Source organism: Patiria miniata, unplaced genomic scaffold (genome assembly GCF_015706575.1).
Source record: "Patiria miniata isolate m_02_andy unplaced genomic scaffold, ASM1570657v1 HiC_scaffold_11, whole genome shotgun sequence".
In the NCBI taxonomy this organism is placed as follows: Eukaryota; Metazoa; Echinodermata; class Asteroidea; order Valvatida; family Asterinidae; genus Patiria; species Patiria miniata.
Genome location: NW_024037049.1, coordinates 2850787 through 2876957, shown reverse-complemented (window position 1 = coordinate 2876957; position 26171 = coordinate 2850787). Strand labels below are relative to the sequence as shown.

The following is a 26171-nucleotide window of genomic DNA, read 5'->3' as shown; positions in this document are numbered from 1 at the left end:
TTAAAGCATATTAATTCCAGCAAACAACTTGGTACCGAAATCTGCATCTCGGCAAAACAGATCGTAAAATATTAACACTATATGAGGCGCACGTCGTTTTTCGTGCTCCTTAATTCTGATTACGCCTTCTGTTGTTTAATGAAAGTCGACCAAAGTTATCTTTCATGTTTCGGGGTTGGACAACGACACTGATTGGAAATTCGTAGTGATGTTTTTATTAGTTTTCTGGGCCATTCAATAATGTTACGTTTTGTATCTAGTCAATACGGCAATAATTTACTCTCTCTTTAGTTTTATTTCTTTCAAATCACTTCTCGGAAAAGCTTTTGATTTCTGCGTAGGCCTAACTGCATTGAGAAGAAAGGCGATGTGACGATGGATCATCGACGGTGATTTGACGTCGGGGCACAATTGCAGAATACCCCGCCACTCATGTATCCTACCTCGTATCCGGATACGCGGATACGGAGTCACGCTTGGATGCTCAACCAAAACCACACGCGTGTGCCACCCCATATCCCCGTATCCGCGTATCTACTTCCCGGCACCTACTTTGGACTTATACGTTTTTCCCCTGCTCCCCATTCAACTCACGTTGTCTCTGCCTTTGTTATTTTCCAACATGGATATGGACGCTTCGTTCTCAAAAATATTTTCCTCCGCTAAAAATAAAGTCCACCCCGTATAGACTTCCTGGCACCTACTTTGGACTTAGATTTATTGAACCCTAGCCCCATAAATGTGGCCTATTTACTGGACTGCCTCCGTAAACATAGGCCACACATCCACATGTACAAAAAACGTGTCGACTTTGCCAAATTTTGATTTTCACATTTAGGCTTACTTTGTAGATTTTTTTTGCTTTAGAAGCATTCTCACCCTCTATATAGGCTAATCAGAAAGTGCTGCCTTTTTCAGATGTTTAATTTTTATGAAATTTCATGTTGAAATTTTGATACGCAAACGTGTGCAAATGTATCTGGAAATTTCACGAAAAATGGACATCTGAAAAAGGCAGCACTTTCTGATTAGCCTATATAGAGGGTGAGAATGCTTCTAAAGCAAAAAAAAACGTAAAAAGTAAGCCTAAATGTGAAAATCAAAATTTGGCAAAATCGACACGTTTTTTGTACATGTGGATGTGTGGCCTATGTTTACGGAGGCAGTCCAGTAAATAGGCCACATTTATGGGGCTAATTGAACCCCTGCTCCCCATTCAATTCACGTTGTCCCTGCTGGCTGCATTTCTTAATACAGGGAAATAGCTCCCTCTTTAGACCCTCCAGCACTCAAATCCACCCCGTATATTGTATCCGCGTATCCACTTCCCGACATCTACATGTAGGCCTACTTCGGACATTTCTGCAACATTTTCCGACTGCGTAGCCATTTATTTTTAGGGGGTAATTTTCGCGTGGCGGGGTATTCTGCAATTACTCCGACGTCGGTCCGTGTTGTGTGAAAAAAGATTCGAGCCGAGAAAGTTGGTTGCGCGAATTTGGGCACCGCACGAAAGGTAAGGCCTAGGCCTAGCTAGGCCTATACCATGTGCCTACCTGGTTACCACGGCTACCACGGCTACCACACTGCATTTTCTATGTTACACTTTATTTTTACTCACCCTCTGTTCATATTTACAAAGTCAAAGTACTTCACACTATCATAATTTTCGAATGAAAATACATGATTAAACTAGTTCAATGCAATAACCGAACAACAGCGTCAGTCTAGCTGTGCTGCTGTGCTGATAATCTCCATGCAATATTCGTTTAGGCCCTACGTACATGACGAACATGTGTACATATGACATACGCCGCATGAATTCTGCCGAAACTATGTAATACGCCCTCTATTGTCCAGTTAGGCCTACGTTTTTACGGTGGCGCCAGTATCACAACCCGAGTGATACCACTTATGATTATTTATACCGTGAATGTGGCGTCATCGAACTTATCAATTATGTACATCCTCAACCTCGTCCCCAGTGCTTACTTTATTTCCAACCTAGTTTCCAATAGTAAACCCTGGATAGGAAACTTTCTTCCTGCATCCTGATTCGATACGGCAATTGGCTAGTAATGGATTTTTGTCGTGTACTTGGTGTTGTTATTCACAACGTGCAGTACGTGTTTTCGCGATTATTCGTCCACGCCTTCTCGAAAATAGTCATTTCCTTCCCAATTTGTTCATATTAATGTTAAAAGTGATACTACATGTTGTCTCGGTAAGATCGTAACAATTTAATCAAATAAATCGTGTTTTTCGTAACTCACGCCATGCTCGCGCTGCGACGAATTGACTCTGCTTTTACCCCAGACACCGCATACAAAAATAAACGCAAATGTAACGCACAAGCAGGCGCCAGAGTATTCCTCATTTGCATACGTGTTCAAAAATCTTGCACATGCAAATGTCCAATACCAGGGTGAGAGAGCAGGTAGTGATGGGCGCGTACTGCTCGACACCCTGGGGTCGAGGTTGGTACATCCTTACTCTGCCTAGCCTGCGCGTTCATACAATTACAAATTTACATGTACATGTACAACTAAGCACACGTGTACACGTCCCATGCACGGGCATGTACTGTAGGGTTCGGTATACGTGCCGGGTGTATTGGAGCAGGGTTTTTTTTTTGGGGGGGGGGGGGAGGGCCTTTAATGCAAGCGCCAAAATTTGGGAGATTCGCGATACGTTACTCCTAATAATGCACCGTTTTTAAGCATTAAGCTTGCATGGTGGGCCCACACGTTTCCCCCGATTTAAAAAAAACTATGGTAATTATTTTGGTAATACCACGGGCCTGACGTTGGTGGCGCCACTTTCACCCCTATAAAACTGCTCCGTCAAAAATAGGCCACATAGGCCTACATATCACCAAGGTAAAAATTTGGGAATATAAAAAAAAATGACATCTTGGGGGTGCTCAAGCCCCCCCCCCCCCCCCTTGGGTGCACCACTGATTTCAAGTAGGATTTTCATAGACAGATCCAAATTTCCATTAATTCAAAATAAATTATTTATTTCAATAACTATATTATTAAATATTAAAAAGGGTTTGTAAACATGGTAACTTGTATTGTGAAAAAGGAAAAGAATAAAAAAATTAAATAAATAAACAAATTAAATAACGATTAATGCCAGCGTTCATGATAAAGCATTCATTCTTTTACCTACTTCTCATTAGAATGCTGGACCCGAATCATCTGCCCAATATACAAAGCGGGTGCACGACCCCCCCCCCCCCCACCCCCCACATTTTTTCATCGATTGATACAATTAATGAATTTAACATTGGTCCGGCATTTCAAGAGTGAGGGCTCCCCTATTAATCTATTCGTATTGTTTTTAAACGCACGTTGCCTACGGCTAAAATGCCGTGTAAAATATATAGTACCCGCCGAGCAGAATCCGTTGTCGTTCGTACACAAACTTTAGGCATGCTATTAGAAACATTTTACACCAACTATGCATACAGACAGACAGTGGCGTAGCCACCGGGGGGCGTGGGGGGGGGGCGTCCGCCCCCCATGAAACCTTGTCGCCCCCCCCCCCCCCAGTCGCCCCCCCCCCACTGAGATTTTGAGTTTCTAAAAAAATTATCATTGATTTAAATCTAAATAGTCGCGAATGATCCACATGATGACCACTGAGAAACGACCCTTCGACCGGCGACCGCGGACCAAGGGCGGATCCAGAAAATAATTTTTGGGGGGACCACAAAAAAAAATTGGTCCCCCCGACAAAGTGGGCCAAAAAAATTACGGCGTGGGGTTCGGGGCCCGCTTAAGGGCCCCGAAATTGTTTTTGATTCTAGATGCTCTGTGGTGCGATCTGAGGCAATTTCTGACCACTTTAACCAATGTTTTTTGAGGAAAAGATGGTGGTGTACTCATTGCCTGCCTTTATTGCGATGTCACATAAAAACAATTTAAAAAATGGTTTCGTTTTTGGGGGGGGGGGGGGGGGTGCCATGGCCCCCTTTGGCCCCCCCCCCCTGGATCCGCCCTTGCCGTGGACCAGTAAGCTGACAACCGGCGTGACATAGCGCATAATGGTAATCTAAAATAAGGGAATAAATGTGTGCTTCGGAGGTTTTTATCACTCTGTTTAAGACCACTTAGAGTCTGGGTGCTGATAATTACCCGAGCCGGAGGCGAGGGTAATTATTAGCACCCAGACTCTAAGTGGTCTTAAACAGAGTGATAAATACCGACGGAGCACATATTTATTCCCATTCATAAATACCTTTTCGGTAAGAAAAAATCATAGAATTCGTTCAAAACATCCCGATTTTGTTCAACAAATTCACTTTATGCTTTTTGAAACATCCCTCTTGCAAAATAATGGAGTGTTCAGCTGGCGAGTAAGATGTAAACAACTCTTTTATGGAGATTGACGCGCGCGTATCATGTTCTGCGCGATGTCGCGCAGAACGCACCTGGCGCGTTGCGTTTTGAATTTAGAACTTTAAAATTCTGACTTCCTGGTACTGTTGCGCATGCCTACGTGAGGATTGTGAACGTTCAACCAATAAAACGATAAGAGGCACTGGATTTTTAGGAGTCCACATTTTATTGTGACACTGGAAAAGTGTTTAAGACCAGCTAGCCACAACCTCGTCCCCAGTGCTTACTTTATTTCCAACCGCGTTTCCAATAGTAAACCCTGGATAGGAAACTTTCTTCCTGTATCCTGATTGGATACCGCAATTGGCTAGTAATGGATTTTTATCGTGTACTTGGTGCTATATATTCACAACGTGCAGTACGTATTTTCGCGATCATTCGTCCACGCCTTCTCGAAAATACTAATTTCCTTTCCAATTTGCTCATATTAATATGAAATATGATACTGCATGTTGTCTCGATAGATCGTAACAGTTTGATTTTAAAAATCGTGTTTTCGTAACTCACGCCGTGCTCGCGCTGCTACGAATTGACTCTGTTTTTACCCCAGACACCCCATACAAAAACAAACGCTAATGTGTAACGCATATCCAGGCACCAGACTGTTCCTCATTTGCATACGTGTGCAAAAATCTTGCACATGCAAATGATCCAATACCAGGGTGAGAGAGCAGGTAGTGGTGGGCGCGTACTGCTCGACACCCTGGGGACGAGGTTGAGCTAGCCATGTCTTTATCATCCGTTTAAGACCGGCCACGTGACGGGCTCTCGACCAATAGGAATGCGTTAACTGTCTTAGGTATTTATGAATGCGTATTAACACCCACTGCACTGCTCGCTCACACCACGGAACACGTATTATAGACAGGTGGTCCGTGGGTCACACAGTTTCAGTCAGCGATATCACGCGAATCGGCCACGCACAAACTTTTTCCTCCATTCATATAAGCTAAATAATAATATAGACCAATTAAAATTCCTTGAAATCAGTGGCGCGCGTAGCCACGGCGGGGCGTGGGGGGGGGGGGGGGGGGCGACAGCCCCCCCCCATGAAACCTTGTCGCCCCCCAGTCGCCCCCCACTGAGAAAATTATCATTGATCTACATGACGCCATGGGCGTCAATCCTGGGGGGACAGGGGGACTGGTCCCCCCCCCCCCCCCCCCCCCCCCACTTTTTGAAGGGTGGGGGACACAATATCAAATGTCCCCCACCCCCCAGATTTTTGAACTCGTGTCTCATTTACAGAGCCCTATTATGTACTACAATGTATCTTTTGCTTAGAAAATATGTGTTAAAGTGGTCAGAAATTGCCTCAGATAGCACCACAGAGCATTGAGAATCCCAAAATTTGAACCCCACGCCTATAGCTCAGAATTCTGGTAGCTGATTCAATGACTCCAACCTCGAAAACAATTTTCAAATTTTTTTCTTATGCCTTTAGCTGAAAAAACCTAGATAAATTATGTTAAAATTAATATCTTTTGTGCTAAGATAATTATTGGTTTAAGTGGTAAGAAATTGCCTCAGATCACACCACAGAGCATCGAGAATCCAATTTTTTTCGGGGCCCTAGGCCTTATAGCGGCCCCCGAACCCCACGCCTATAGCTCAGAATACCGATAGCTGATTCAATGACTCCAACCTCGAAAACGATGTTCAAATAACTATCTTTTGCTAAGAAAATATTAGTTAAAGCATTGAGGAAAGTGGTAAGAAATTGCTTCAGATCACACCACAGAACATCTAGAATCCAATTTTTTTTCGGGGCCCTTAAGCGGGCCCCGAACCCCCACGCCGTAAGGGCTTCGCGCTTCGGGCTTCGGGCTTCGGGCTTCGGGCTTCGGGCTTCGCGCTTCGCGCTCGCATCAGTTCTGATCAAGGTATGTCCCCCCCCCTCCACTTTTGAGAAGCGATTGACGCCCCTACATGACGCCCCCCATGAAATGTTCCAGCCGCCCAGCGCCCCCCCCCCCTCCCCCCTGAAAAATTCCTGGCTACGCCACTGCAGACAGACCTCACCATGGTTATCATTCCGGGCGAGTCTGTCATGACCGATTTCGATGTGAACCCCTTCCCCCATTTCCGCTCGCGTAATTTTTATTCCTAGGAGGGTTAGGGGCAATGTCATGAATAATTCATCTTTATCCATGAGAACGGACAATGACATCAACAGCATTGTTGTTAGTTACTCAACTAGTTACAATACATTAAAGCATTTTAAAGAACGGTTGTCGTCGAGCTACCACACAGTAGCCTAGTGGATAGCGAGATGAGCTATGGATACAAAGATCCCTGGTTCGAATCCACGTCGTCGCTGCTCATTTTCATCAGCTATTTTTCTTCTCCAAATTTATCACTGAGATAATTTTAAATTAAGGGGAAAATAGAACGAGAACCTAAGTCTTGCAATGATTCAAAGGAAAAACTGAATTATTCATGACATTGCCCCTAACCCTTCTAGGAAAAAAAATTACGCTTTCCGCTCTCCACTGTACTTGTTGCTGCAGAATACTTATGAGTTCTGTGACGTACCTGACTTGTGGTGACGTAAGAATAAATTAGCATAATGTTATCGCAGAGTTGTGATACTGGCGCTACACGTTTTTACAGTAAGAAAAAGATGGCGACCACCAGTGGCACTGATCAGTGTGAGTGTGAGTGACTGAACTTTCCTTCCCGTACCGGCCCCCCGGCTCAGACTCAGCCAGGGTATGTCATTGTTGATAAATTTATGGGAGCAACTATAGAATGCAGGGCCACGCCGAAGCAAGGTTTTTTATTTTGCCTGGAGGCGTGGATGGAATAGGAGTAATAGATATGCAAACCTGCAAAAAAGTGCTAAGTACAGCGAAGGAATGCACTGCACTTGTCTTCAAAGCTTCTCATGAAGGATCGGAAGGGAGGGCGTGCTTGTAAATGTGTTGGGGGCACTGTCTGGAGCGGCGGAGGCGCGGAGTCTTGGAGTCGCAGAATCGCGGAGACGCGGGGCACTGGAGTGGCGGAGGCGCGGAGTCGCGGAGTCGCAGAGACGCGTACCGATAGAGGGCGCAATTCTCGGCGGAATCTTTTTGAGAACGAAGCATCCATATCCATTTTAAATGGGCGGGCCAATTAGGAAGGGAGGAGGGCGACAGGGCACTGTCTGGAGTCGCGGAGGCGCGGAGTCGGGGAGTCGCAGAGTCACTTTAATTGGGCGGGCCAATTAGGAAGGGGGGAGGAGGGCGACGGGGCACTGTCTGGAGTCGCGGAGGCGCGGAGTCGGGGAGTCGCAGAGTCACTTTAATTGGGCGGGCCAATTAGGAAGGGGGGGGGGAGGGCGACGGGGCACTGTCTGGAGTCGCGGAGGCGCGGAGTCGGGGAGTCGCAGAGTCACTTTAATTGGGCGGGCCAATTAGGAAGGGGGGAGGAGGGCGACGGGGCACTGTCTGGAGTCGCGGAGGCGCGGAGTCGGGGAGTCGCAGAGTCACTTTAATTGGGCGGGCCAATTAGGAAGGGGGGAGGGCGACGGGGCACTGTCTGGAGTCGCGGAGGCGCGGAGTCGGGGAGTCGCAGAGTCACTTTAATTGGGCGGGCCAATTAGGAAGGGGGGAGGGCGACGGGGCACTGTCTGGAGTCGCGGAGGCGCGGAGTCGCGGAGTCGCAGAGTCGCTTTAATTGGGCGCGCAAATTAGGAAGGGGGGGGGAGGGCGACGGGGCACTGTCTCTCAGTGGTGGAGGCGCGGAGTCGCGGAGTCGCAGAGACGCGCACCGATAGAGGGCGCAATTTTCTGCGGCTCCACGACTCCACGATCGATTTTCCATTAGGAAGGGGGGGGAGGGCGACGGGGCACTGTCTCTCAGTGGTGGAGGCGCGGAGTCGCGGAGTCGCAGAGACGCGCACCGATAGAGGGCGCAATTTTCTGCGGCTCCACGACTCCACGATCGATTTTCAGAGGTAGGTCGACTGCGGTTCCACGCCTCCACGCAGCCGTACGGAGGCGCGGATGTAGAGTAAAGTGGCCCTGCATTCTATAGTTGTACCAATTTATGTGAGATTGTAATCTGGTAATTGTTTCAGCGGGAAAGCCTTTGCTTTTGTTCTGATTTCTTTTCTTCTTTGATCTTTTTGGGCTGTGAGTGTTGGGTCATGTGGGTCGAATACAGGTCAGCTCGTAGTATTAATATTGAAATACCTTTATTGTTATTCACATCAGTGATACAATAAGAACATTAAGAATTACATTTATTTATAAATAAAAACATCTACATTTTGTTCATTATCACACAGAAAACGTCAGACATGGACAAATTCACAAATGTACATACACCAATGTAGCAGTAAAAAAAAAAATGGAAGAAGGGGGGGGAACCTAGGACTCAGGCGTAGGAACAGGGGGGGGGGGACCCTGAAAGGGCCTGGCAAGGTAAAAAGGGGAAAATTCCACCATCTGGAGGGGGACAAAGCTATAAAAAAGGCAATTTGGAGGGACATGTATATATAAAAAAAAAAAAGGGGGAGAGATTCAACATGCACAGAATACTTGCAATAAACACATAAACCCTACTGTCTGGAGATAGAAAAAAACAAGAGAAAAAGATTGCACATTCAAAGGCCTTATTTGATGCTCAACTTCCAGTCAAGCTAGGGAACTTGTATAAGAAATTGAATTTTGCACAGAACTTACATTTGCAAAGGATGGCTTCTAGGCTATAATATTATAATGGAGCGCCTAAACTTTAAGGGGAGTGGAAATGGCCAATCACACTCAAACTCCCTATATTCCAAAAAAAAACAACAATAAAAACTGCATGTATAAGTAAAATTTAAAAAACTTAAAAAAAAAAAATATCGATAAAACTGTCACATGTAAAACTGTCACTAGTGTGGCCGTCGGTATGCTGCGCTGAACCTAAGGCCACACACCGTGGTCCGCGCACTACTGAGGACGTTTTCATAAAATTTGCAGGGAATTTCTTACATATGGTTGTATTCTACGATGTCCCATCTATCACTTCTGGGATGCTTAGGTGTAATGATGTTCAATTTTCCGAGATATTCTTGAATCTTTCTGGAGCCCATATGCACTCGTGAAACGTCCGGTTATGGCAGCCATTTTGAATGTGACAAGAGATGACCTCAAGCTGTGACGTCGCGTTTATGCAAATTGCTTGTCGAGCGAGGGCGCGAGTTGCAAATGCGACGGCTGTTTCCTGTGCCGTAGATCCTGAATAGAGATCAGTGCACGTGGCCCCCAGACGATAAATGCATGGTACAGGAAACAGCCGTCGCATTTGCAACTCGCAAACCATATATTTGCACTAAGTTTAGTCGGGCACCATTTGCAGTCATCAGCCGACATTTGAAGCAAAAAAGTCGGGTTAAAAAAAAAAAAAGTCGCGTCGCCGCACCACTTTTTGGACAAGCTCCATACCAGAAACCGGAGACTTTTTTGGGGGGGCCTAAGCATCCCAGAAGTGATAGATGGGACATCATAGAATACGACCATATGTAAGAAACTGCCCTGAATTTTTATGAAAACGCCCTCAGTAGAGGTTCAGCGCAGCAAACCGCGGCCACACTATTGGGGCTACCCTAGTCCTAGCTCTACCAAGTGGAGCGTTAAATTACGGGTACCCCTCCATACAAACGCTCCACTGATTTGTCATACTTTGGTGACGGCTTCACAGTAGCATAGTCACATACCCACGCGAGGACAAAAAGACCCCCCAAAAAACCGGTAAAGAGAATACAAATGAGAGAGACAGTTACCCTGGATTGATCTACACATTCATAACATTCCATCGGACCCCTTACATTGTTCCCAGTATGGGCTTTGAACACACGCAAGGTGGAGACGGCTGAAACGTACACGTTCTAAATTAAAAACAAATTAATGACGACAGATACCCACATGAAACTTGTATCAAAGAACTACTAATACTGACAAATGAAAATCCCATTGTTATTAAAATACGTTTCAGCCGTCTCCACCTTGCGTGTGTTCAAAGCCCATACTGTCGTACGGCGCGGATCGAAGCACGTATTATTACAAGAAACAGTCGTTGATAAAGCGCGACTTCTTTTTCTTCGATCGAGCAACGACGGTGACGTCACGTCAGACACCCTCATTCGGCAAACCGGTGCAAGGATTGAGCCTCACGGCGAACACATTGAGCTGTAAAGTTTCAGACTATTTTGCTGTTTTTCTTCAAAATTTTCGCTGTTTGGGAACAATGTAAGGGGTCTGATGGAATGTCATGAATGTGTAGATCAATCCAGGGTAACTGTCTCTCTCATTTGTATTCTCTTTACCGTTTTTTGGGGGGGTCTTTTTGTCCTCGCGTGGGTAATTGACTATGCTACTGTGAAGCCGTCACCAAAGTACATGTATGGCAAATCGGTGGAGCGTTTGTATGGAGGGGTACCCGTAATTCAACGCTCCACTCAGTAGAGCTACCCTAGTCCTAGCTCTACTGAGTGTAGCCCAGGTGGACTCCCTTTCCTCCCTACGTAACGGAGGGAGTTCAGGGTATGAAGTGCTCAAAACCGGGCGAAAAATGTATGACCAATATTTTCAATATTTTTACCTTGTTGGAGAAGCCAATTTTTACGTCGTAGTATTCTATATGTCCTTATCTATTGGGCCGCTGGGTTCAGGAATTCCATATGCGATGCTGACCGACCTTAATCAGGAAAATAAACTCTAAAGCAACGTTAAACTTGTACGTGTTTGTAGACTCTTTTCATCAGTTTCTCACCGCCGAGTCTATTCTAGTCGTACATGACATACGTCCGTGCAGCGTGTAGTCTGGTTCCCTAGACCTGACAATTATTCTCGGCGCTCATATCACGTCTGGTCTATGAGCCAGACTATGCAGTGTGAATATGCAGTGCGCACGCGCGATTTGCTTAGTAACCACCCTCATACGCACGCGCACTTACTTGAAGGCGCGGTCGCTAATCCAATGACCGAGCGTGTTTTCGCGCCAGTTACCAGAAACATGTTTCGGCTTTGGCCATTGGTTGAGCGTTTTCGTGACGTCTGTTGGCTGGAGTGACGTCACTGTTCCAACCAAAACTAAACAAATGAGGGCGCTAGCCATTGTACATGGTGGAAGTGTGGCCTTTATAATTTACGGAGTTAGTCCAGTAAATTGGCCACATTTATGGGGCTAGTATAAGGGTTGATTCGATCCCGATGGTGCAAAGAAAATGATGAAAACAGTCCCCTTTCTGTACCAAAGCTACAGCTTGAGTTTTAACGTGGACGCGCGTGAAGCGTTGTTGGCATGACGTCAGAGTCTTTTGGTCTGAAAACCGACCACAGACACCGTCTATTTTTCGTGAAATTTCCAGATTCGTTTGCACACGTTTGCCTCTCAAAATTTCAACATGAAATTTCACAAAAATTATACATCTTAAAAAGGCAACACTTTTTGATTAGCCTATAAAGAGGGTGAGTATGCTTCTAAAGGAAATATAAACTACAAACTAAGCCTAAATGTGAATATCAAAATTTGACAAAGTTCTACATGTTTTTGTACATGGTGGAAGTGTGGAGGTAGTCCAGTAAATTGGCCACATTTATGGGGCTACACTAGAACCATCTATGGGTATTATGTACGTAATACCATAGGTAGGCATATCAATGCGAACATGCTGTATATTCCACGAATAATATGGGAGTGAGTTTTGGAGCGGCCGCTGTATATTTGTACCCCCAGACTATGCCCAGTACTTCTTGACATACTCATGTTCTGTTCGCTTAAAGTGTAAGGGTTGAATCGATCCCGATGGTGCAAAAAAATGATGAAAACAGTTCCCTTTCCGTACCGAAGCTACAGTTTGAGTTTTGACGTTTTAACGTGCACGCAAGTGCACACGAAGCGTTGTTGGCGTGACGTCAGAGTCTTTTGGTCTGGGAACCGACCACAGGCACCGTCTTATGTTGAATATCAATGTTTTACACACACCTTGGTAAATAACATGAATTTTCATCTCGAAAAACAATGCCGAAATTTTCAAAAGTTTGTATCTCCACTCTTTGTGAACCGATCAACCTGGAACACACACTACGTGAAAGCATGTCTTCGGATCTATTCGGAAATGTCACGATGAAGCTCTTCAACCAATCAGAATGCCCGGTTTCCCTCCAGGAGATTTCACCCCGAAACCGAGTGCACACAAAGTGCCGCGAAAAGCGGTGCCGGGTCATGACCTTCAAGATCAGCACAAGAAGGTGATCACGAAGGACGCTCACCGCGTTACTTTTGTCGCCATAAACCCAGATCTACATCGAATTTGCAACAATTTTCAGTGGAAGTACACAGGAAATACTCAGAATGAATGTCTCCAAATTTGAATATGATCAGTTGAGCACTTTTTATGCCCCGCGGCGAAGCCGAAGGGGCATACTGTTTCCGCCTTGTCCTTCCGTGGGTGGGTGTGTGGGTGGGTGGGTGTGTGGGTGGGTGCGTGTGTGAGCTTGTCTTACATACGCAGTGTGGACTTCCGAACAAAAGACGTCCACATAATGTAGGTAGCAGCGACGAAGTGTGGACTTGCCCACGTCCACACAGTGTTTCCCCATTTCTGGAAAACAGGTTTAGAGGCATTTTTGGGTAAGGTTTATCTGTAGCAGAATGAAGAGAAACACTAAAGGGAATCATTGAAAAAAAATTGGGTTGTAAGAGTTTTCACAGTTTGAGAAAAATGAGTTTTTCCACTTGTGTTCCTTAACTACACGAAAAGAAAGGAAAGTCCACACTAGTATGTGAAACAAGTCAGGGTGGGTGGGTGGGTGGGGGTGTGTGTGTGTGTGTCCGGACAAATCTTGTCAGCGCGATAACTTGAGAAATACTTAACATATGAACTTCAAATTTGGTTTGTGGATTGTTCTTGGTAATCCTAAGAAGCCTTTTGCATTTGGGGCCAAAAGGCCAAAGGTCAAGTTCACAGTGGCTAAAACAATAGAAATCTTGTCAGCGCAATAACTTGAGAAATAATTAACATATGAACTTCAAATTTGGTTTGTGGATTGTTCTTGGTAATCCTAAGAAGCCTTTTGCATTTGGGGCCAAAAGGCCAAAGGTCAAGTTCACAGTGGCTAAAACAATAGAAATCTTGTCAGCGCGATAACTTGAGAAATAATTAACATATGAACTTCAAATTTGGTTTGTGGATTGTTCTTGGTAATCCTAAGAAGCCTTTTGCATTTGGGGCCAAAAGGCCAAAGGTCAAGTTCACAGTGGCTAAAACAATAGAAATCTTGTCAGCGCGATAACTTGAGAAATACTTTACATGTGAACTTCAAATTTGGTTTGTGGATTGTTTTTTGGCAATCCTAAGAAGCCTTTTGCATTTGGGGCCAAAAGGCCTAAGGTCAAGTTCACAGTGGCTAAAACAATAGAAATCTTGTCAGCGCGATAACTTGAGAAATACTTTACATGTGAACTTCAAATTTGGTTTGTGGATTGTTCTTGGCAATCCTAAGAAGCCTATTGCATTTGGGGCCAAAAGGTCAAGGGTCAAGTTCACAGTGGCTAAAACAATAGAAATCTTGTCAGCGCGATAACTTGAGAAATACTTAACATATGAACTTCAAATTTGGTTTGTGGATTGTTCTTGGTAATCCTAAGAAGCCTATTGAATTTGGGGCCAAAAGGTCAAGGGTCAAGTTCACAGTGGCTAAAACAATAGAAATCATGTATTTATTCTGAGATTATAGGGATTAGGGATTAATTCATATAAAACCTACAGAAGACACTAATGCTGTCAATGAATGTTCCATGTGACCAAGGTACATGTAAGTTGATGTTAAAAGAGTGGTGTTATGTCATGGGAACTGTCACCGTTGCGGGGCATTTGTGTTTGTAAACACACCTGACTTGTTTTGTTATGAATTTTCAAAGTTCATACATGTAAGGACATTTGAGACTGTGTGCATGGTTCTGTGCGTGCGTGTGTTGAGGTTTTGGTCTCCTGTAATTTGACACTCCACTGAAGTGCCTATTTCCATCAATTTTTTGCATCATCAGAATCGATTCAACCCTTATACTTTAAGCAAACTGAACATGCTGAATGTGCGTATGTCAAGCAGTACTGGGCATAGTCTTGGGTTACAAATATACAGCGGCCGCTCCAAAACTCATTTCTATATTATACATAGAGTATACATATACAGCATGTTTGCATTGATATGCCTGTCTATGGGTCTTACATGTAATAGACCAAGATGCATGGCCGATTATCTTGCAGGTTCGCGACGCATATCACAAATCTAAGCAAATTCTACTTTAAACTACTCAGGAAGCTATTGGGATGCCCACATATAAAATCCACCGTTGATCCGTGACCCAAAACCGTACCAAAATCGCGATTTAAAGTTCAGATTTCCTCCGTTTCGGCACAAAAAAATGCCGAGTGAAGAATTACGTCATTATTTTCCAACGACCAATCAGCGAAGCCCTTCTGTCGTGGTGCGGTGAATGGACCAATAGCGGGCGCTGTAAGTAAGAGCACGCGCATGCGCGTAAGCACTACTAGACAGCAAGATGGCGGCCGCCATGAGCTACTCGGACGACGGCGATTCGGACGAATCATGCATGTTTCGAATGCCGAATTGAGCGTTTCATCGTTCTTCGAGACAAGCTGGATAAAAGTACTTGCTTGTGCTGCTAGTCGGAAGAATGTGGGGTGATCATCACACGCAGAAATCGTGGAAAAAGCGGAGAAGTTCATCGGCATTCACGTGCACTGATGCAGCACTCTCGTCGCGATCGTGGAAGGAGAGAATTTCGGAAGGAGATACCGGAATCATCGGCCTACGTTAGTTCGTATTCTTGCCTTGAACTTAATTATAAGAAGCTGTTGGATTCGGAATATTTCAGAATATTTTTTTCTACAACCTAGATTCATATGATGTGTGATTTGTTTTGTAAAACATGTTTCTAGTAATAATATTAGCATGATTAGTAGACCATCTGACCGTCATGACCGTCCATCATTGTTGACAGCTAGCATGATCTGATGATCATGGTTGGCAAGGTTAGGAAAAGCCACAGATCAAAGAATTTTTTCCCCTCACTCAGATATAGGATTTTAAGACAAGGAAGAGACTAGTCTTACATTACACTACAGAACATTTTATATTGAGTAGGCCTATGCTCCCTGAATTTGGCGACTGTGTATAGAACGGCCGGTTCCCTTGATTTATAAAATAAGGAGAACAAAATCTACTTTGACTTTATACTTGGCATCATTGGGGATTTGTTTGTGTAGTATGTTGTGGGTCTACCATTCAATTTAAGCCACAATTTGCTCGGTAATAATTTATAATTATCTAAGTACAAAGTCGTTAAAACCAACATGTTGCCATTCTTTAAGCTGGCAGCTCATATGATAGCGTCCTCATTTCAACTGTACTTTTATTTCCTTGCTATTGTTTTTCTAGAAAGTATAATATAATAAAAAAAATAATGAGAACCTGCCCACTTCTCTAAATGTCAAGCCCTCACTGTCAATATATTTAGATTTTAGATTTTCACTTTTTTTCCATTTTTAAATTTTTTCCCCTGATCACTACATGTGAAGAATAATATACGGATAATAAATGTTTGTACTTGAAGGTGCCATGATGTAAATATTTTCCTAAGTTGGATGAAAGAATGTTCCATTCGACAAGGTGAAGCTGAGTTGAATGGAACATTTCTCTTTGACCCATAATTCTACAATCAACTGACAAAGATTTAGATTGTGAAATAATTGAAATGAGAGTACTGAGTGATATTTTAAAAATATGTTTTCAATTACAGGCATGTGGATACCATCAACACGTTCAGCAGGTGTCAGGTCAACTCGCCCCCTGGCCGACTCGCCCCCTAGCCGACTCGCCCCCTCAGCAGTGCTACAAACGTATCTGTGATGTTTCCAGGATAGACCATGCAGAAAGACTTGCAAAGAAACAGCAACATGAAAGTCAAGGTATTTTTGCCTTTTTTCTATGGAGTCACATAAGCACACTCACTTGAAAAATATAACATGCCTAAAGCAGGGGCTGGTTGGAGATAGAGCCTTCCTCTACACAATTTAGTTTGAGTCAAGGTTTCATAATTTTGTAGCTAAATCAAATTGGAAATACTTGCAAACATATACATGTATAAGCCTTACTTTAGAATTGACAATCTCTGGGAATTTGCTTCTCGTACAGTTTTAAAAAACATTCCATTCATTGCTAATGTTTATTTCTCAAGTCAAAACATGCAGTGCCTGTTGCACAATAAGAAAATGCAATGTAATTTGACAACTTGCAGATACAACATGTTCCAGATGTGAACTGTGATGGAGTCACTGATGCCGCCAAACAAGGATGCCTTGCACCTGCACGTAAAGAGGGCTAACTACCAGGCAGCCATATACAAGAGGGCCCTGGATGCACGTCCTGAAGTGCTGTCTAGTCTCCACACAGAAGAGGATGGAAGGTCATCGGTGATGACATCAGTATCCACTGGATGGATCTTCCCCCCTGCCCCAGACAGTGTCATGGAATTTGCCCATTGCTCATGTAAAAAAAAGTCAATGCACAAAAGGCCAGTGTAGCTGTCTTGAAAAAACTTGTGCAATTGCACCAACTGTTAAAACATTCCAAGTGAAGGGCCAAAAGTGATGATTCAGAAATCGAGGATTAACTAATGTAAAAACTGACCATCACGTACATGTACGTCTATCTAAATAAGGAATAAGATTGTCACTTGAGAAACTTTGGATCACACAGTCTGCTTCCCATCCACTTAAGTATTTCCAAATTTGAATCAATAGGACTTGTGTTTAACTAACTTACATTGTTATAGATGTACACAACTAAAAAAACACCAAATTTCAATCTTCAATTGAAATGGACACCGTTGACTTTGTTGCGGGATTTTTCCACTTTTTCAGCAAGGGGATGGGAAATAATTTTACCGTGTGTTTTCCTTTTTGACAAAACTTTTTTTTTTTTAAGCACTGACCGTGAAGCCAAAGAAGTTTTTTGTGGTAATTTGTAAGGGCTTAAAACAGGTTTATTACTCTTCGGTAATGTTCGTGCTTACAAGTGTTATTTGTTGTTGATCAAATAGACTCTATTAAGACATCATTGAGAGCGTTTTGTTACTGTAATTCCTTTTTTTGGGGGGGGGATGCAGAAGATTGTCCTCCAAGATGCTATGCAAAAGGCCTAAAAGGCTCTAGGTTGATGCCTTTGTGCAGAGAGAAATGTTTCACATTTTATTTTAGAGGTATTCACCAATCCTTTCATACATTGTACCATGTTCTCAACAGCAGTTCTGGTTTCTTTGAAGGTTGATGACATGTTTCGTGTTCTCCTTCGACCCTTCAAATGATTTGAAATTTAGACAACGGAACTCACTAACGGATGTAGTTTTCAGATGCCAATGGATTCGCCGTTGAAACATTCATGTCTGTTCACCGTTTTGCAATGACTAACCTTTGTTGAGATGATATGAAGAAAAGAGGGGTGCCAGGTTGCAACATTCCTTCCTGGAACGTGTTTAATACTTAAGACAGTTGACAAAAAATCAAAAGTACATGTAATTGCAGTATATTTTAATCCTCAAAAATATTGGCTCCACCAGAGACACAAACCGCAAACACTGTATTATAATCTTTGCCAATCACAGTAATTATTTCTCAAGTCTTTTTAATTACTGTTTACCGTATTGTTTGTTGTATGAATAAATATCTTCAAAGACTGAAGTTATAAAGCCCCGTGGTCATGTTTATTTATTCATTCAGACTAAACTCATTCGTATTTGTGTCGGACACTTTGTTGAATGTTATTACATCATGAATCAGAAATACTCTGTAGTTTTAACCAAAAAGAAAATTGAATAATCAATAATACCCGATTAAGAATTTCAGAAAAGAGCAATACATGTACATGTATTCTAAATGAAAATAAAAACAAAAGGAGGAAACATTTGCACGGAGGCTGGGAAAGGGCTTGTAAAATCTTCCTTGATTTTCAATGGGATGGAAAATTTGTTATTTAAATTAATTATTGGAGCATTAAAAGTCACCCCAAGTTCCTTTTTATTGAGTCTTGGCCCTGTAGAGACCCTTTTTAGCAAGCAACAGCAATGAAACAATCTTTCCCATTGAAAATGTGCACAGTTTTCCAATCCCGGTCAATAGAGGGCGCCCTTTTTTGAACTGCTGATTAAAATGCAAATATTTAAATGATTGGTCACTTTGGGATTGTGGATTTTGGTTTTTTGTGATCCATATGGTCTCAGCTAATAACCTGCAAAAATTCACTTAGATTTGAGAGGTGCGCCACGAAAATCACTTTCTGAGCACATTTTGCAGCCATGCCCCGTGGTCTATAAGGCCCATACATGTAGTTCAAGGGATATTGTCACCCTGTGCACAAACCCTGGACTGGTCTGAAACGTCTAAGTGTTTTCCTAGTAAAAACTTCAATATTTTCCCTGCTAAATTTGACTTTTTTAGGACATATTATCACTTTCTGATGGCTGATCGGTCACTGATGGGAAAAATTAGTAATGGCCTTGCTATTTGCTAATGACGATGTGTTTCCTAAATTATGTATTTTGTTTTTGACTATGGCAAATTCGTTGGCGATTGTGTAGTGTAGGGCCCCTGTTTTGTTTTGATCAAATTTATGTCAAAAATGTTTTTTATTGCTTAAAAATCACTTTTACAATTAAAGCAGACTTTTGTCAATTCTAATGACACCCGTTTTGCAATTTTGAACAGATTCTTGGGGTAGAAATCACGATTTTCCTGCGCAGTTTGTGCCTATCCTTGCAATTCAGCGCGCCGTGCGTGCTCACGGTACATCGCGCAGTCATCGCCATCTTTATTTTCGGGTTGCGTGTTGTCGCCGCGCTGTCATCATAATTTAACCCCCAAATTGGAAAGAATGTTACAACCTGACGCTGCTTTTTTCTTCATATCTGGGACTGAGAAACATGTCCAATTTTGGAAATACTTAGAAAATGTTCTTGACTCTCCAAAGACATTGTACACAACCGCCGAAGTAGCGTCAGTTTGCAACATTCTTTCCCCTAATAAAAATCAAAACCCTGCCCTCTATCTTAGTCTGAGTAACTTGGACTCAACTTATCGCCTTTTTAACATTCAGATGTGGTCTGGCCATAGTAGGGTCCAAGCTTAACCGCTGCCATTGCTCGACACAATTCTGTACTTGACACAAAAACCCAGACTGGGACCGCGAATGCATGAAAATGTGCCAAAGTACTGACATTTTTTTACTCACCATTCAGCTAAATTAACGCCCACACAACACGTACATCAAAATGCTATAGTTACAAGCATGTCGCCTGGGAACGTTGAGGAAGATGTAGTGAGTAAAAAGCTTGCTCACTGTTTTTTTTATTGAGCACCAACTTTTGCATGATATGGAAACCGTAAGTTTTGGGACTCTCATACACAGTATTGAGAGTCCCGAATTTTCGGACTACCAAAAACCCAACATTGCCCAACAAAAGCATCAGATGTCACCCTCAACACGGCCTCCAAATAACTAAATATGTCACCTGAGGTTCAAGTAGAGATCGATCATTAAGATCGAGGTACTAAAGTTTACTTACGATCCGGATGAAAAGTGAATCGTGAACACGTTAAATTTCCGACTCGTGTTTGAACAATGCGATGTGGTCATGCCCAGCGTTCATTCGATGGTCCCCGTATCCCGTATATTCCGTTACCGAACATGATGCTTCGATAATGATAATGAGTAGACTGGATCTCGTTTGTAAACACAAGTGCATTTCGAATGATAATAGGGAGTCTGGAAAATGGGTTTTTTGTTGTCAAAAACTGCCCCTAATTTTCATATTTAGTCATTCAGCATTTTCTTTGCAATTGATTACACATATGTGAAGGGGTACAAGCCTGTTAGACTGATTCTCTTACCTTACAATCCCCAAAGTCTATTGCAATGTTAGCTTGAGTAACTCTACCTCTAGAATTAGAAGGCTCTGTCAGCCTTCTAAGCATGGTGATTTTCAGGGGTCAGTACGCTATGGCTTTTGGAAATGCACTTTGATAGATGAAATTCCTTTGTCTGGAATTCAAATTGCTGAATACAAATCCACCCAAAACGTTGCCATGGTTGATCCATAACTCTGAAATATTTTAGAACTATTGTCATTTGGATCTTCGGACAATATTTTTGGTGGAAAATCTGAGTTTTTACTCACCAGCCTTGTGGTTTCGATCTGACAAATCCACGGGCCATGTTCTTGTGTATTAACGTACGTTGCGCGTGTGCTGATCTTTGTGTGACCTCAGCAGGTCAACCCTACATTCGGCTGGCTGAAAACGCTACGTTGTATGGTGACAAGTTATCAGTTTTGGTGGACTGTTTACTGATGGATCTTTTCATCCCATGTTTCTGTCAAATTTAAAAACAGTCCACCAAAACTGACAACTTGTAACCATACAGCGCAGCGTATTCAGCGTGCCAAAATGACGTACATAATAATTATATGTTGCACGATGCAAATCATACAATCCCCCTCTATCCCAAATGGTCCAGCTGAATGTAGAGTTGACCTGAACTCTGCATTGTGAATCGCCCGAATTGAGCAAGTGTCTCAATTGATGCAATTGTCATGCATGTACAAGTTATTGGAGAGTGCCCCTATTTGTAAACTACTTGTAGCTAATTTCAATTTCAAATGCTACAGGTCAATTTCAATAAATTTGTAGCCACTGCAGATACAGTTCTTGTTGGAAATTGAAATCAAATTTATCCATGAATAAGCAGGAAACATATGGGCGACTTTAAGAGAATATACAACATTTGCAAACATCGAAAAATAAAAGTAACAAGTTTTTACGAAATACCTTACTAGGATGTTGGTAAATGACAGTCTAAAGCATCCTGTAAAATTATGGCACCTGGTGTGAAGTCATTTTCCAGAAAATTGTATTTTTGTATACAATGGCCGACCACCGTTGGAAAAACCTGACTATTTTTTAACTACTGCTCCAAATTTACCGGGTTTTTTTTTCAGTCCAAATTTTGTTTGCTATTGGTGATATGTTCATGAACGGGTGAAGGCCAGCTAGACTGGTTTCCCTTACCTTACAATTTTCTGGCATCTATAAATTGATCCATTTCATCTTTAGTGAAGTCAGGGAACTAGACTACTTGAACATTTTTTCCCCCCAGCATTTTCGAACATAGAACTTCAAACATGTCATTGTAACAATATTTGATCTATTATACATGTACTTACCCCTCAAATAGTTCATTTCTGAAAATTACAGCAAAAGCCAATGATGTACATTCCCTTTAAAGAAAGAGTAATGGCTCATTGTTTATTTTTGTGTCAGTTGTGTCTTTCCTAATGTAATAAATATTATGCAACAGGATGTTAGCAGACAGGATTGGGTAACCTTTTGTGCATTTCCTGTTAATCATCAGGAAGTATTGTTTAGCTAGAAGGATCTCGATTTCCCTTTTTTTCTTTCTTTTTCATACAGTGCTTTGAACACATGCTGTTGATCACGCATTTGGAAAATATCTGGTTATATTGTTGCGTGCACTCTACATGTACATCTCCTCAGACTGTACGAAACAAATTGGTTGTTACATGTTTCTGTACATGTATTGTGGTAGCGTCCAGCTTGTGATTGTAGCTGAGCTGATGGCTAGAGTCCTTCTTTGAAGAGGTATGTTTATGTACAATGAATCTAGGTCTATTTACACAAATACAAATGAAATAGCACGAAAAGTGGGCCTTAGTGATCTGTAGCAAGACGAAAGCTGCATGCTCATTGCTGTTATTTTTCTCTTAAATTGTTGGTAGAAACATCCCTTTATAAGTGGAAAACGACATTGAAAAGGTAATAGGCCAAGTATTTTTCACTGCAAGGGTGTATTCTAAGATGGAATTTTGCGTCGGGGTCATATGAATCAAATACGGTTTTGCCCTTCGGGTGATATAAACCGAAATATTTTTCACTGCAAGGGTGTATTCTAAGATGGAATTTTGCGTCGGGGTGATATAAATCAAATCAGATTTTGCCCTTCACCGACATGTTTTCCAACTTTCACTCGGGAGGCAACACACTGAGTGTGACGCAGCTGATGTGCGTTATGCAAGTTGATGCTCAAAATGCCAATGCATGTTGCTGGTCTGCAGGAAATGACGTCATTTGAGAGAGACCAATTTGCCTGTGCCCACTGGTGGAACAGCAAACGCAAATGCCTTTGGTTCAGAGCAACTCTGGAATACCAGCCTTAAACAGGTGTTAAAGAAGCAACTTTGGGTTTTACATCAGGAGTAGCAATGTGTCTGAATAACAATTCACTTTAACTTAAGATTCCAAATTTGGCCATGGTGTATTGAATCAATCTTCATATTAAAGGCAGGCAACTAGCAATTACACAATTTTACATGTAGGTGGTCTATTTATTGGTTTGTATTTTGTCTCAACAGCACAGTATGTCTGAGATTGAGTGTTGTCTTGGCAGTCTGCTGGCAGGATCTCCTCCTTCTGTTCCCGTTCCAAAATATGATTTCTTCTTCAAAGCTCCTGCCAAGACTCATCAGCGCCCTCTTGTACTGAAAGACAACCTGTCAATAATAGTTGCTGCTGTGATTTTTGATCAGGAGGAAAGAGTAGTATTGATTCAAGAAGCTAAAGCATCATGTCGTGGTCGCTGGTATCTACCAGCAGGACGGATAGAGCCCAATGAAACACTGCAGGTAATGATGCAATATGTTTAATACTACATTGTACATAACAATGTACATGGTTGTCCAAAAAAAACACCAAAACAATAATGGAATGACATACTTCCACTACCTTGAGACTCAAACCATATACCGATGCATGGAGAAAGCCACACAATATCGCATTGTAGATTAGCATATTCATTAGCGTCACTCAGCGTGTTTTGACGTGGGTCTCGGTATCGACCAATGGAAGCCGGCAAAAAGGATGATATTTATCAATTAATAACTCGTGCAGGAGGCTTTTTTTCAAAATTTGTACTGCACACCTTAATGGATAGTAACCTTATTAATCAGAGATGAAACTTTTCCGATTTTAATCGGAAAACCGACTTTTTGAATTTTCCAACGAAATGTCCGATTTTTTTACAGTGTGTTCCACAAAATTTGATTTTGTAAGGATTTTTCTCACAAAATGTCATTTTATTTCAATCATAATTTCGAAGAAAAGTCAATGAAAAGTTGATGGAAATGGCACGTTAAAATCATCGTGAACGTAGTTTTAATCTCTTTCACCAGTCGTTATTGGAGTGTTTCAACGGTAGAAACACAGGGCATAACACTAATCGGAGCCTTCTCCGGCTGGACAAAAGGTTAAACATTGACAGGCGACATGGAAAAATCACTGTGTCGCATATATGCAATGCGAATATGCGAATATGCAGTGGTACCAGCGTACGTACCGCACCGTGCCGTCCGCTAGCACATGGCCGGCCGGGACGGGTAGCCTTGTGAACGATCCAGTGGATAAAATCATTGTGTTGTGCGATTTTCGGAGGTTTCAAATATAGTTATACAAAATGCAATGCTTTAAAAATCGTGATGATTATCTCGAGGATAGGGAAGAGAGCATTAGCTAAACTCCCGTGTATGTATGTATAGCTGGACATGGGTATTCAGTACAGTACATGTAGTTATTTAAAGTGAATCCATGGGTGTGTTTTGAAAATGTTGTGTTGTTCCATAGGAGGCCATCCAGAGAGAGGTACTAGAAGAAACAGGCCTGGAGTTTCAACCATCAACAGTGGTATGGGTGGAAAGCAACCATTTATTTGGTTACTGGATGAGATTTACTTTCGTTGGATGTATTACAGGTATGTGCATCTTCAGCTTCTCTGCTTTTGTCACTTCTCTTTTAGGCTAAGCAATTTGAGTAATTTAATATTTGCGTACTCAAATTTACAGTTGATTGGTATTGAAACATTTTAAATGGGCCAATGTGGAAATTGCGTGCGCCTTGTAAGATGTGGAGGCATGGTATGGGACCTTAGTAGTGACGCAAGCAACAAGCAGCAAGCTGACATTTTGAAAAGTGATCAGAGTAATGGAATTTATTATTTTATATCACGTTTCCAAGTAGTAAAAAATAAAGCAGTATTGAATACTTTCGGAGAAGTACCTGGATGACTATGCAATATTGTTTTATTATTACAAAGTTGCTGTGGATTTCGCTGATTCCCGCTGAATCAAGAGCATAGAAATTCACAGTTGTCAACCAGTCAACAGAGCATAGCCTTCGCACGTCAACAGAAATGGCAGATTCCAGCAGCGTAAGATTCGCTTTGGTATTAAAGCATAGAAGGATACATTTTGAGAAATAAAGATGCAAAAAATACCTTGCAAGCAACCAAGAAGGGGGTAAATATTCTGCAAGTGTGTCTGCAAAGAAGAACCTATCAACATTCAATATGCAGCCACCTTTATGCATGGATTGAGTATCAACTTCTCAAAATGTCTTCTGTCGGCTGAAACCTGTCAGACTCTAGACTCCCTCAACCTTCTGCGTCAGCCATGCCAGACTCATCATTGTCAAGGTCTAAAATCGACACTAAAGTCTCCCAAGAAAGTGAGGTGGAGTAAGTAGGCCCATACATGTATTTACAATTGTTCACCGCAACCTCAGATACATGTTTATTGTTGGTTCGGCCCCACAAACGCAACCACAAAAATGTCAAAGTACAAGGATTGACAGTAAACCACACCCCAGGAGAAGTCCTCTGAACCTCATTCAATTGACAAGAGCCAAACCTCATACCAATCTGAATGTTCATACCTGGAACGCCAACTAACTGCGTATCAAGACCGAGATACTCGTTGATTATATAGAGAACGATGTTGAAATCATGTTCTTAACTGAAACTTGGATTGCTGACAACGACACAGTCATTATTGTGGAATGTACTCCTCCAGGTTATGATGTCCTTCGCATGCCCCATGGAAAACCAAATCCTGGTTTTGGCATTGGTGTTCTTTTCAAAAAGCCACTCAATCTGCTCATTACTCATTCTACTCATCACTCATTCCACTCATCACTCATTCCAGCCTTGAAACCCTGTACTTTGAACACACTTGCATCACAAACAAGTGAAACTCCATTCTGTTTGTAGTCATCTATCGCCCTCCGCCATCCCGTGCTAATGGCTTCAAGACTTCAGACTTTTTGGTTGAGTTTGAGAAATTCCTTGATGAACTTTCCATCCTCACACGTCAGTTGGTGCTATTGGGGGATTTTAACTTGCATGTCAATACTCCGGAAAAATGGGATGCAAAGCAATTTCTCTTGACTTTCTTTGCCTATGGTTTTCACCAACACATTACTGGTCCCACTCACAAACATGGCCACACTCTTGATTTATTGATCTCTCACTTCAGGGATGAAACTTTTCCAATTTTAATCAGAAATCCGACTTTTAAATTTTCCAACGAAATTTCCGATTTTTTTACAGTGTGTCCCACAAAATTTGATTTTCTAACAATTTTTTCACAAAATGTCATTTTATTTCAATCATAATTTCGAAGAAAAGTCGATGGAAATGGCACGTTAAAATCATCGCGAACGTAGTTTTAATCTCTTTCACCAGTCGTTATTGGAGTGTTTCAACGGTAGAAACACAGGGCATAACACTGATCGGAGCCTTCTCCGGCTGGACAAAAGGTTAAACATTGACAGGCGACATGGAAAATCACTGTGTCGCACGTGCATGTGAATAT

At 42.3% G+C, this 26171-nt stretch overlaps 2 protein-coding genes across 5 annotated transcripts in view; one reads left to right on the top strand and one right to left on the bottom strand.

Moving 5' to 3' along the window:
• Positions 1-1845, bottom strand: part of LOC119741823 (coiled-coil domain-containing protein 66-like) — a 32482-nt gene extending 30637 nt beyond the window's left edge. The window contains exon 1 of one of the 2 annotated variants that reach the window (XM_038217741.1): positions 1622-1845. In XM_038217741.1, the coding sequence (XP_038073669.1) occupies positions 1622-1632 (11 nt within the window). In that variant the 5' untranslated portion in view covers positions 1633-1845. The remainder of the gene's footprint in view (positions 1-1621) is intronic. The other variant, XM_038217733.1, reaches the window with a different exon arrangement.
• Positions 1846-7009: 5164 nt separating this feature from the next.
• LOC119741805 (8-oxo-dGDP phosphatase NUDT18-like) overlaps positions 7010-26171 on the top strand; it is a 33197-nt gene continuing 14035 nt past the window's right edge. For 2 of the 3 annotated variants that reach the window (XM_038217720.1, XM_038217706.1), the window contains exons 1-4: positions 7020-7118; positions 21925-22113; positions 22884-23153; positions 24148-24274. In XM_038217720.1, coding sequence (XP_038073648.1) covers positions 22890-23153; positions 24148-24274 — 391 coding nt within the window. In that variant the 5' untranslated portion in view covers positions 7020-7118; positions 21925-22113; positions 22884-22889. Of the gene's footprint in view, positions 7119-21924; positions 22114-22883; positions 23154-24147; positions 24275-26171 lie in introns of all 3 variants that reach the window. The other variant, XM_038217711.1, reaches the window with a different exon arrangement.